Raw genomic sequence first — 13346 nt, 5'->3', positions numbered from 1 at the left:
TAGATAACGTGGGCATTAACTCTAAAAGATGTCCATCATTATTGAGATACTGGGAGGTCACTTACGCATTTGTAAGTTAGATATCAAAATTAAATGATTGTTAGTCAGAATTAATAAGTTGTAAACCTTAAGTTGTGTAAGTTATATGATATAACATGCATAAGATATACAACTCGTAATAATTTGATTTTATTACTTAACTTACACATATGTAAGGAATAAACTCATCATTATTTATATCATTAATAACACCTTATACATGTGTAAGGTTTAAATTTTTTTTATCATATATTATGTGAAATGTATGATGTATTACCTGTGTAGACATTAATTTTTTATTTTGTTATTAATATTAAGATATTGATACGACAACTATGCATTCTTTTTTATATATCTCTATATATTTTTACAAAAGAAATTTTACTACAAGCTTTTTTTCTCTTTTTTTATTTTATTTTAAATGTGGATGACACACAACGAAAGGTCTAACATACATTGTTTTAACCGGATATGCGTTAGAGAGTTTTCATCACCTTCAATACCATATAGGAAAAAACCCCAATTAAACCGCACGATGACACAACATTTAATTGGGATAACATCCTACACCCTCAGCAAGACTCGAACCCGGATCTTACGTCACTCGAAGACTATTGTGAAATCCCATAGGTATACAAATCGAATGATACATTTTTGAAAAATATTGATACATTTTTAGAAATCATTCGTAAAGAAAAACCAAATCCCTAAATATGCAGTATCATGTGTCAAAAACTTCATTCTGTAATAAATTCTCACAGAGCAAGAGTTAGTGTACCTCTAGTATAGGTTTCTTTAAGCATAAAAGCATACATGATACATTACCTTGTGGCTTCTACTATAGCATTTAATCTTTATAGGAATAGCACCGCTATAGTCCTTTTATCTTGAAGAAGCTCTTATAATTTAGCAACAATATAGCAACTTGTCAGCCATAAGTGACCACCAGTGCCTTCCTTTATTAAGGTTAAAATACATATGAGTTCCAAATATTTCTCTTTACAAGTAAATTATAAACATCAGGTAGATATAAATTTGTAAAAAAAAAAAAACCCGACAAAACAAAGGATTTTCGGTAACGGAAGTTTCGTAAGGCAACTCGGTGGCACATCCTTGCAAAGCTTTCATAAAATTGTGATGAACAAATAGAATCAACAAACAACTTTTCGCTCTTCATCAAATTCACTATTTTCTCCGTGAATCCTTTCATTAAGCATATAGAAATCTAAGCTTTTGCATATAGAATGCTTTCAACAGCGACGGGCAACGGGTCAGGTTTGTAACAAATTACACTAATTCTTTCATTTTCCAATTGAACTCCATATCTTAATCTCCAAACTGTTCCAAAAAAAAAAGGTCCATGTAAACGATATATGGTAATAGGTGCATACTACTTGTATAATCAAACATAGAACACCGGTGGTCTATGGGCAGTTTGTTCATTTTTTTTCATATTTAGGGAAAAAAGGTATCCACTTAGCAACCAACTCAGTCTATGGTGATGAGTATTTGATCATTACACAAAATTAGTGACCAACTTTGTTTCGTCACCACTTGAAAAAATTTTGTAGTGTAAGGATAATGGGAATTTGAAAAAAATCAACATGCGAAGCCAAAGTTAAATGTGAATGCATACCCCGACTTGAATGCCTAAATTCACCACTTAAAAAAAAATATAGGTGTACAAACACTTAAACTTGGGATCCCCCCTTAAGGTTTGGTTGTATAATCAAACATAGAACACCGGTGGTCTATGGACAGTTTGTTCATTTTTTCATATTTAGGGATGAAAGGTAACCACTTAGCAACCAACTCAGTCTAATGCCTAAATTCACCACTTAAAAAAAAAGATGCACAAACACTTAAACTTAGGATCCCCTCTTAAGGTTTGGTTGTATAATCAAACATTGAACACAGGTGGTCTATGGGCAGTTTGTTCATTTTTTCATATTTAGGGATGAAAGGTAACCATTTAGCAACCAACTCAGTCTATGGTGATGAGTATTTGAACATTACACAAAATTAGTGACCAACTATCTTTTGTCACCACTTGAAAAAATTTTGTAGTGTATGGAAAATGGGAATTTGAAAAAAATCATCATGCGAAGCCAAAGTTAAATGTGAATGCATACCCCGACTTGAATGCCTAAATTCACCACTTAAAAAAATAGTTGTACAAACACTTAAACTTAGGATCCTTTTAAGGTTTAATAGAACACCGGTGGTCTATGGACAGTTTGTTCATAATTGATATTTAGGGATGAAAAGTAACCACTTAGCAACCAACTCAATCTAATGCCTAAATTCACCCATTAAAAAAAAATAGTTGTACAAACACTTAAACTTAGGATCCCCCCCCCCCCCCCCCTTAAGGTTTGGTTGTATAATCAAACATAGAACACCGGTGGTTTATGGGCAGTTTGTTCATTTTTTCATATTTAGGGATGAAAGGTAACCACTTAGCAAGCAACTCAGTCTATGGTGATGAGTATTTGATCATTACACAAAATTAGTGACCAACCGTCTTTCGTCACCACTTGAAAATTTTTTGTAGTGTAAGGATAATCGGAATTTGAAAAAAATCAACATACAAAGCCAAAGTTAAATGTGAATGCAAATCATCATTTTCTACTTAATTCTTGGGTTTAGGAGGTGGATTAAATCCGAGAATTATAAAGAAAAATTAGAATAAAAAAAAGGTCATTGGCTTGGATGAATTAGAATTCACCATCCATGAATCGTTCATTGAGGTATTGTTCCTAATCCTTATAATATTTTATTAGGGGTCATATTATATGGAATTTGGGGATTTTATTAAAAAAAGAATTATACGAGTATTAATTTAACTAAAATTAGGGTTCATGTTATTAATGGATTCCGTGTATGGTAATTGATTTGGCGTTGAGCCTAAGTAAGGGCCGTCTTTGATTACGGGCCTAAGTACTGGCCATAGTCTATGTGGGACATTTGAGATATAGCCTAAGCAGGGGCATTGATATTGTTTATTGAAATTGTAATCATTTGCTTATATGGTTCCATGTAATGTGTTAGTACAAAGGTGAGTATATAGGTATGGTACGACAGTGCCATAGACTATATGCAATAAACCTTTGTGCATTGCCCTCCTTCGTGTGTATAAACGTATGGCAGATTATTCACTAAGCTTTGCTTACTTTTTAGTTGTTTACCCTTTTTATAGGTTGTCCCGGAAGTGGAAACAAGGTTTAATGCTTTAAAGATTATTGATGAATTGAATTGAATGTTGACTTTTGCGATAAAATGGTATTGGTGATAGAACCCTTAGTGACCCCTTGTAACTTTTGGCTCTTGATATGATTTGGGTCATTTTGGTCAAATTGTTGTAATGTCAAGTTGTTGTCTTTGAGTCATGAAATTATAAGGATCTATAACTTGATACGGAGATTTAAGATAGTTTTGATAATTTTGGGAAAACGCTAGAAATTGACCCGTTTGGTCATTGGTTTGTAAATTGAAATGTTTGATGAAAAGAAAGTCTTCTTATTTTTGAGATATGTGTTTTCTTTCAAATTTTGGTGTTTTGGTTCAAGTGTTTGAGATTAAATATTTTAGATTTGATGAAGCTTTTGTGTGCAAAAAAATACGGATGCTAGCACAGAATCCGCCAAAGCATCCGCAAGTTAATGCTTTAGCTTTCGCAGTTTAGGACGGACATCCGCCTTAGCATCCGTCGTTCGCTGTCTTCAACACACCTTTCTCTCGGGTCTTTGTTTGGTTTTTCCGAGTCCCGAAACTTGTTTACTAGTCTTATTACATCATTTTAAGAATATCTTATTTGTCATTTCTTGATTTGGAGTATATTGGTTTTTGGCGAAAATTGTCAATATTTTTCTAAGTATAAATTAACTAAATTGTTTTTTTTCTTTTTAATTTCATACTTTTGGTTCTTAAATGAGTTGAGTCGTTTCACGAGACAATTATAATAGCAAATGACTGATTATAAGAGTGAGAAGATAATAGGTAAATAAAGGGTACATGGGTCTTTTACAACATTCTTATAAAGAAAACTTTTGCCTTTTGTTTTAAAACCAATGTTGGAATGACTTGTATAAAATGACTTTTATAAGCTTAAAAACCATAAGCCCAAAAGTCAAACCAAACATTAAATGAGCTTATATTCTTCAAAATAAGCAAAAAACTACAAGTCATACAAAAAAAAAGCTAGGCCAAACACTCCCTAAGTTTGTATAATCGTATTCGTGTTTCAAGTACAATCTCAAGCAGTGGCGGCCCAATCAAATTGGAGGCCTAAATCAAGTACTTATAATTGGAGCATTTTTCAAGTAACAAAACTATTGATTGATATTCTAAATAGAGTTTATTTCAAACACTAATTTAAAATAATAAATCACTCCTAATCGATAGAATTGTTATTTGATTTAATCTTTTGCATAAGTTGAGTTTTTAAAAATTTGTATCCGTCGAAACAACTATCACCTAATTGATAAAACTTAAGTTCTAATTCTCATTACTACATAGTTACATGCATAACTAGAAAAATATGAGGCCTAAAGCCCTTCATTTGCTTTATCCTTAATTACATGCATAACTAGAAAAATATGAGGCCTAAAGCCCTTCATTTGCTTTATCCTTGAGCCACTACTGATCTCAAGTATTATACGGAAAAACTTAAAAAACACTTAGTCAGATATATTGGTCATCTAAGTGTTTAAGAAGTTTTTTACTTTGTTCATTTGTTGATAACGGTTCGAACTCTGATACATACGAGTAATATGGTGAGAGAACTTAACCAACACCATACGTCATGATTCAAAATCAGACAGTATGTTTTGAATAAATAAATAAAATTAAATTAAATTAAATACATAAAATAAATGAAGGTTGTACTCCGATTGAGGGCACGTGACGTCCGTATCACTCTCCACAGCTTTCCCTCCGTTGCTTGGATAATTTCCTGCCGCATCAACTGATGGAATATCAGCAGAGGTATGATAAAATTACTATTACTACTAAACACTCGGTGTATGATTCATTATTATCTCTACATCTCTTGTCCAATTAATGACTACCTAATCATAATTTTCACCACTAATTCCGGACTGTTAATTATTAGGGTTTTACTGTTCACATTTTTTATATTCTAATTGTGTTTGTTAAGCTCTATTAATAATAACTTGCAATTGTCTGTATCTTTGCTTAATCAATTACAAGGATAATGTAAGTTGAAATTAGTAGGCTTTTGAAAGGATTAATTAGTTACCAAATGTGTTTAGATAAACCAAGTACCAAAATGAGCCGTTTCGCGAATTTGGTAACCAATGTATTTGAAAAGTTTTTACAAGGACATGTTACGACATTACTTGTTGAAGTCGTTTTGGAAAGGCTTGTGATTTGGCTTGTTATTTGATTTCATTCGTAGGACGAGAATTTTCAAAAAGGATGTGTTTGTGGAAAGTTAGGTAAATAGGGTGAAGATATTAATGACCAAATATCTCAATTAATCGTGTAATCACTGGATCAGCATCGTCGATGACTTTTAGGGAGTTTAGGTTGCTATGAGTCAGGTTACAGGGTACTTCCCGATGTAAGTCAGTTTCATCATATACTCGTTGAGATGTTGCAGGCCCTGTACGAAAACAGTATAACGGAGGCCCTAAGCGTGTAGACAAAAATGTAAAACCCCTAGAAAGTGTGAATTGGCACTTTTAACTTTCACCGTCGGAGCAGAGGCAACTTCTAGTGAATTGGCAAAGTAGAATGCTGGTCATTAATATTAACAATCCAGATTCTACTGCTTACAGTAACATAGTCCTGTAAGCAATTTTTTTTTCAAAATATCACATTCTTAGATCACATATTAACATATGTCATGAAATGCTGAAATTCAAAATGGGTGACAAAGGGGACATGATACCAGCATCATATATACATTACTTGGTTCTATTAAAAAAGACTGCTGCGTAGGAGATTACCAGAAGATTCACAACAATTGAAAACACTTGCAACGTATATACACGGGCATCATATATACATGTATGCATTTATGCTCCCATTATTTTTCAGTACATATATTGTTCAAATGCATGACACGGTTGTTATAGTGGTTGCTTTTTGTCGAAATTAGGGTTTCTAACATGTGTATTCACGTCTTACTCTTTTTTAGGGTGGCCATAGTGAAATAATTTTAGTTCATTTTCTAATATAAGCTAGGCCAATAAATACCATCACACTTTCAACATTTTACCATTCGAGTAATAGTCTTTCAGTGATTTTGATTTAAGTTAATCTGACCCGTCACCCGTTGAGACGATGATGTGGCAGATGCCCAATTACATTTGTCCGACTTTTTTCTGGCATGGCGAACCTGTTCTCTTAGTTAAGATACCTTATATGAAACCTTTGATGGTTCTTCCTGGACTGTATTGAGCTGGTTATTAGCACCATAGATCATAACAAAGTTGGTTGTACTTTTTTGCAATCACCCCTGAATCTGTCTGTTACAGTTGATATTGTCTAGTTAGGAGATTCTACACATGTGATGTGTGTTACAGTGTGAATTTTTCTCTTTGTGAGCTAGTTACATGAAATCATCAACAAGGAATTTCAAACTGGCAGAAGATGAACCTCCTTCTTCTAGTGCCATTCGGCTCTTAGCTTTCATTTCTGCCACGTTTGCCCGGACCTCACTGTTTCTATCCATCACCTCTCGTATTCCCTTCTCAATGATTTGGGCTGACACCAAACTCTGATTCTTGTTTAGTTGGTTATAATCCAAAGAGATCTCCACCCCCAATCCTAATTCTTTAACCAACTTGTGTGCATTTATCTGCTGCTCTGCTTCTTGTGGCCAGGTGGCTATTGGAACTCCATACCAAAGGCTCTCTAGTATGGAGTTCCACCCACAGTGGGATATGAATCCTCCCACCGCCATATTAGCAAGCAGCGCCGTCTGTGGGACCCAACCAAGCACTTTCCCCTTTCCAGCTGTACGCTCTAGGAATCCATCTGGCAGGATTTCGTTGTAGTCTGTGTATTCTCCGGGGAACCCTTGTTGGTCCTCAGATGGTGGTCTACGTAAGGACCATATGAACCGGTATCCGCTTCTCTCTATAGCAATTGCTATTTCTCTAACCTGCTCTCGTTTGAACCATCCTCTGGACCCGAAGCATAAAAGCACAACTGAGCACTTTGGTTGACCTTCCAACCACTGTGATACCTCATTTTTCGTAATAGGTGTTTCGGGCTTTAGCATTGGACCAGCGGTATACACAGGAGGTGTTTTATCCTCATAGCAAAGGAGGGCATGGGGTTCTAGCTCTTGAAACGTGTTGACGATGATGCCCTTGGCTTCTCTATACTTTCGGATATGACGAATGTACCTTGTAGACCAGGTATACTTGTCCATAAGCACGAAGGGCAAAACGGATGGAGGAACTGGACTGTCATAGCCAGGGATCATTAATGGGGTGCCTGAGTTTTCCAGTTCAGATATGTCCTGACCATGTTCATCATGGAGGGTCTGTAAATAAAACATAAGTCCGAGGACAGCTGCATTTGTGGGAAAGAACACGTAGGCCGGGACACTAAATTCCTTGCTGACATCAATCATTGATGTACATAACATGTCCACGACCAAAGCACGCAATGGAGACGCTTGATCAGACCTATTAAGCCGATCAGCCATAACGTCTCTTATAATTGGCTTATGGCGCTCAGTGACGGCGTCTGCCAAGAGGCCAGCAGTTGGGGTATCTGCAAAGTCATCAAGTTCCATCGGAGGGAAATGAATAAATTTCATTCGATCGTGGTCAGTGAGGGAATTGGTGTAACTGGTGCCAATTGGATCACTGGGGAGCTTCATCACAAGGACAGTAATGGTGATATGGTGAAATTGATTGACCAAGAGTGTGGCTAACTCCACAAGCTGACCAGCATGTCCCATAAGCGGGGCTGGGATGAATAAGAACTCTACTTTCTCCATGGTGTTTGAAGATTTTTTGTGAATTGGGCCATATTTATAGACTAAACACTTGGGTGCTCATCTACCACGTTATAAAAAGGCTTGGAAGCACTTGGTAAGTTCCCACTTGGTAGTATGGTACTAAAGTACTAGCATCGCTCAATCGTGGTCCAATCTTGATCGCATAACTCTACGTGCCTTGATAACGATTCAAGCTAGATCCCATAGCTCGTAGTTTTTAACAGGCAAACTTACTGAACGAACTTGATTTGAGCGTTCAAATTAATACAAGCTTGATTCCTTAGCAGTTTTAGATTTATATGTAAATTAGCACTATAAAATTTGAATAAGGCTCAAAATGCACAATTAAAATCCAAAGGTATCTTTACATTCAATCGAGTTCAAGCTGGAAACTGATAAATATCTGATTCGTTAGCAGCTATAGGATTAGTGGTGGTACTGTTTTATCTATAATTCATTTCGAAAATTATTTTCTTTCGTGTTATTCTCGCGCTTCGTGATTTTTGGTCCTTATTATCTTCCCTAGTGTTATATATGGATCCCGTAAGAGTGTCAAACTTTAATGCCATAAGAGATATCCCACCAAATACAAATATCTTAACCGATCGGATTATCTTTCATCTGCCATAAAATAAGCAATTTTTCTAATTAATTCAATTTTCATAATTAAAGGGCATAGTTAGGTAGTAGATGACTAGATGCATTGTGTACTACCGACGCTCGTGCCACACGTTTTCTGTGAGACCATCAAAGGAGCTAAACGTGCAAAACTTATTTGACAATTGTAGTTGGATTCTATTTGTGAGCATTTTGCTTGCATTTAAGACATTATTGCCACGTGTAAACTTTTAAACTTTTTTATTGATCAATATTTCTTGAAAGGTGTAAGATCATTTTCAAATCAGTTATTCGATCGATAATTCATAGAGTGTATTTTAGGTATAAACAATGCGAGTAATTTGGTTGCATTTAATAATTTTTCACATGCCAGTATCCCACTTTTAGTTTCACATGGAGAGAAGTATTACTTATATGAAAAGAAAATAAATAGGAGAGAGAGAGATTGTGATAATGTGGTGTCGTGGTGAGGGGAGATATGGATGGATATATGTATAGGTTAATTTAACGAAGCGCGTAACCCGACCAGGCAAAAGCGCGTAACCCGACCACCCACTATTAGCGGCGACGTCGTCGCAAATAGTGGGTCCCATAGGTCAGACTGCAACATTCAAAGCCACAGAATCACGTGCAATGGCCCCACTATTAGCGGCGACGTCGCCGCAAATAGTGACCCCCCACTGCGTTACATCGTTTTAAACGACGCACTCTCGTCTTCTCCCTATTATTCTTCATTCTCCTTCTCCTTCTCCGTAAGAACACTCCCTCTCTTCCTCCATAATTTCCTTTCTTCTCCATATAATAACTTTTTTTATTTACAAAATCCGGCCATCTATCCCCTCATCCTCGTTATCAACAATCCTTTTTACACCACCCACGTTTTCCGGCTCCCGGAGTCCATTTTCAGGCGCGGTTTTAGCGGCGACTTTTTTCCGGCGAATAAGTTTTCCGGCCAACCAGGTTTGCGGGGAACGTTTTTTCCAGTGATATACGGCAAACCAGTTTTGGGAAATTCCGGCGAACTCCGGGGATCCAGTTTTCCGACAACCCAGTCAGTCCGGTTTTTGTTCTACTCATTTTTCCCGTAAACCAGTTTTCAGACGAGGTAACACTCATTTACCTTTTAAATAGTTGTTTTTATTTTAATATATAATAATGTTATCAAATATTTGTTTGTTATAGAAATTATTAGTTTGGGTTGGGTTGGGAATGTGAGTGAAAATTGGAGTATGGTTGGGTTGTATAGGTGGAATAGAGAGAAATTAATTTTTAATAAGAGATTGGGTTGAGTTGGTTCACTGATGTGGATAGTCTAATGTGAGTCCAGATTCTTCTAATAATGTTTGTTTCTCACTCTTTATATTAAATATATTGTTTTATAAATTTAATACTCGTATAATTTTTTTTAATTAACATAATGTGATTTTAAATTAATATAAATGACAATGACAATGTAACGTGAAACAAATTAAGTTTCAATTTGTTTAGTTTAAAATAAAATGAGTTCAATGTTGGTTTATTTTGTTAAAACACTTGTTAATATGTTGAAGCAGCATGGTTGGATCAGTGGTAAACAGAGGTCATAGGTTCGATCCTCATCCCATGCAAAGGTTGGAGGGCCTTTTCTACCATTTAGGTGGAAACTGGAAGCAGCCTCTCTACTTAGGTAGAGGTAAGGTCTGCCTACATCTTAACCTCCCCCATATACCGTCAAGGTATTGGGCTCAAAACCCAAGAAAAGCGGCACTGAACAGTTACTTTTACTTGTTAATATGTTGGAAAGATGACTGATACTCTATTTGAAGTGAAATAATTAATCAACATATAAATTAGTCTAAAAGTCATTTTAAAATCACAATATTATCTTTTTCTAAATTTCTTTTCTAATTTTATCTTTTCATATTTTCATGTATGAATATCATCTTGTAATTATAGGACATTTGAACGATATGAACTTATTATGAAGTATATTGCACATGCCAAGTCCAATTGAATAAAAACTCTATTTGGCCCATAGTAAGTATTGCACTAGTCACTTCAGTCAACGAACACGGTGGTGATGGAAGTGATACGACGGCTGTCAAAACCACTCGCCGGCGAATACTTGAGGCAAACCCTAATCAATACATCTCAGATTAAGCCCATTCTAAAACCAAGAATTTTCTCTTCTTCATCATCTTATTCTACTCAAGTAGGCTGGTTTAATGGGTTGGGAAAGAAAAAAAAGATTATCAGTTTACCATCTATTGTGCAAGCCGGTGACCCGGTTCTTCATGAACCCGCCCGAGAAGTCATGGTTGGAGAAATCGGGTCGGAGCGTATCCAGAAGATAATTGATGATATGATTCAAGTTATGAGAAGACGACCCGGGGTTGGCCTTGCAGCTCCCCAAATTGGTATTCCTTTAAAAGTCAGTTTCTTTCTTTCTTTTTTTCATTTATTTTGTTATAAATATTTTTAAACGGGTAACATGTAAAATTGGACATGATGACGTTAACTCCTTGTGTTTTCTCTATTGTTTCTTGTTTCTGTATATGCATTTTTGTCTGACACTAATAGTTATTTAATGAGCAGATTATTGTAGTGGAGGATACTAAAGAATACATAGCACAAGAACAAGAAGAAGAGACCAAGGCACATGACAGGCATCCTTTTGATCTTATGGTATGTGAATAAAACTTTAAGAAGTGTGTAGTCCCGGTTCTTACAATGTGAAAGTTTTGTAAACGGTTTCTTGAAATGTAGGTTATTTTGAACCCAAAACTTAGAAAAAAGAGCAACAAGTCAGCATTGTTTTTTGAAGGCTGTTTAAGGTGAGTTTACTTGCCCTGTTTTATCAATCCTTAATGGATGAATAAAGTTTGTGTTCAAATTCCCGTATTTGATTTAGCATTCAACGCTTTCACATTAATTGGTATACAATGTGGTATATGGACTATGGATTCCATGTAAGAGAAGAAATTTAGAATTAGGCCTGCAAACGTAAAGAATTGCAGATGGGTGAGTTGATTTGGGTTTTGTTTTGCCTCTAACTTGCCAAACATTAAACTTAAAAACATAAGTCCAAAAAGGGATGGGCAAAGCATGTCAAAACTCGGAAGTAGCCAAAGTGTAACTTGTACATACAGCCTCTCAAATTATGTCAAGTTAGTATTGTTATTCTCACATGTATAGTACTTGTAATTATATATAACACATTATTATAATAAAAATATTGCATAAAAAATGTTGTGGGTCAACCCGACCTTATACTATAAACCCACTCATTTTGCACTTCTACTATGGATGATGTAAGCCAGATTGTATGGATTCATGACACTAATGCTATAGTGGATTCAACCCCATTTAGTAATATTTTGAATTAATTTGAATTTGACTGTCTGTTCTTTAAACTAATAGTTACTGACTTTCAGTCAACCGTTTCTAGGATTGAAATAATTAAATTTGCAAGAAAACTGATTATTGAGATCCCCTGTTTTATTAAACATGCTATAGTCACTTTCAAAGCGGCTCATCACTCCCTAGATGTTGCAAGTTGTGGGTGGCAGGTTGATTAATGGTAATATTTTTGCAGTGTTAATGGATACAGAGCATTGGTTGAAAGGTTTCTTGAGGTAGAGGTTAGGGGGTTGGATCGAGATGGGAAGCCCATGAAGGTGAATGCTAGTGGGTGGCAGGCTCGTATTTTACAACACGAATGTGATCATCTAGAGGGAACTCTGTATGTTGACAAGATGGTGAAATGAACATTCAGGACCGTTGAGAACGTGGACTTGCCTCTTGCTAGTAGCTGTCCTAAGCAGGGTGTTTGCTAGCATTATGGTTTCAAGGTCTATTGAGTATGAGTACTAGGCTACCAGTTATGGTCGCTTTGCCAAGAATACTTTAGAAGATTTATCATCTTTTAGTCGGGAAATTATAGTGTCATAGTTTGGATGTTGAAAAATAAAGAGCTTCCAAAATGGGATCATCAGAATTCATAGGTATGATCCCTTGATGTCAGACATTACGAGTGAGACATTACGAGTGACATACTGAATGTTCATGCAACCGATTGATATAGAATTTAAAAAATATATATATATCCATAAACAGTTTTATACCAAAATCGATCTTGGCTACATGAACCACCTGATTGTCTAAACCTTTTTGGTCTGATGTTCTTATTATTCAACAAATCTGTAGCAATTTTTAATCTTAATTGTTTCTTGGTAATCTTTTTTATATGTCAACTGCGGTGTGTTGGAAAGATTCCAAGCAATCAAAGGGAGTGATCTTTACATTAGTCGGGTTCACACACTTTTATTCCAGAAATAATATTTCACAAAACAATTACTTACACGTTTGTATATATTAAGATCCAAATCTATAACAAGAGCATTAGTAATAATCACTTCACGTTCCCTAGAGTAGTAGAGTATCCACAGTGACATCCATGCCGGTAGTATAGAGAGCTTGATCCACGATTCATAGGGTGAATTAAAAGACTAGGTTATAACCTCGCAGTAGTTAGCTAGCCTAATCTTGGTCTAGTACCCAACATCGTATCTTCCTATAATATAAAGTTCTATAACCGATGTTCTTGTATTCATCGTTTAACTGAAGTTTGATTTCCTTTTGTAATCTTGATTTGCGTGATCTCATCATTTGTATTTTTTATGTTTGTATACATTTGTTGATAAAATAAATATTATAACAAGAATTATAA

At 35.5% G+C, this 13346-nt stretch overlaps 2 protein-coding genes across 4 annotated transcripts; one reads left to right on the top strand and one right to left on the bottom strand.

Moving 5' to 3' along the window:
- The first annotated feature begins 4916 nt into the window (after positions 1-4916).
- On the top strand, positions 4917-13031 carry LOC122603691 (peptide deformylase 1A, chloroplastic/mitochondrial-like). 3 transcript variants are annotated; one of them, XR_006324487.1, is made up of 4 exons: positions 4917-5025; positions 11213-11302; positions 11384-11451; positions 12213-13031. XR_006324487.1 is itself a non-coding variant. In XM_043776466.1 (4 exons), exons 1-4 carry the CDS (start codon positions 10698-10700, stop codon positions 12382-12384), a joined length of 681 nt encoding a protein of 226 aa, XP_043632401.1. In that variant the 5' UTR covers positions 10268-10697; the 3' UTR covers positions 12385-13031. The 3 variants fall into 3 exon arrangements, 1 of the variants encoding a protein (XP_043632401.1); XR_006324486.1 differs by lacking the exon at positions 4917-5025 and adding an exon at positions 10268-11034; XM_043776466.1 differs by lacking the exon at positions 4917-5025 and adding an exon at positions 10268-11048.
- Positions 6029-8020, bottom strand: LOC122603690 (anthocyanidin 3-O-glucosyltransferase 2-like). The gene has a single exon (XM_043776465.1). The coding sequence runs from the start codon at positions 8018-8020 to the stop codon at positions 6617-6619; it is 1404 nt and encodes a 467-aa protein (XP_043632400.1). The 3' UTR covers positions 6029-6616.
- Positions 13032-13346: the final 315 nt, after the last annotated feature.

The sequence above is a fragment of the Erigeron canadensis genome, chromosome 6, assembly GCF_010389155.1.
Source record: "Erigeron canadensis isolate Cc75 chromosome 6, C_canadensis_v1, whole genome shotgun sequence".
Classification (NCBI taxonomy): Eukaryota; Viridiplantae; Streptophyta; class Magnoliopsida; order Asterales; family Asteraceae; genus Erigeron; species Erigeron canadensis.
This window is presented reverse-complemented; position numbering and strand designations above follow the sequence as displayed.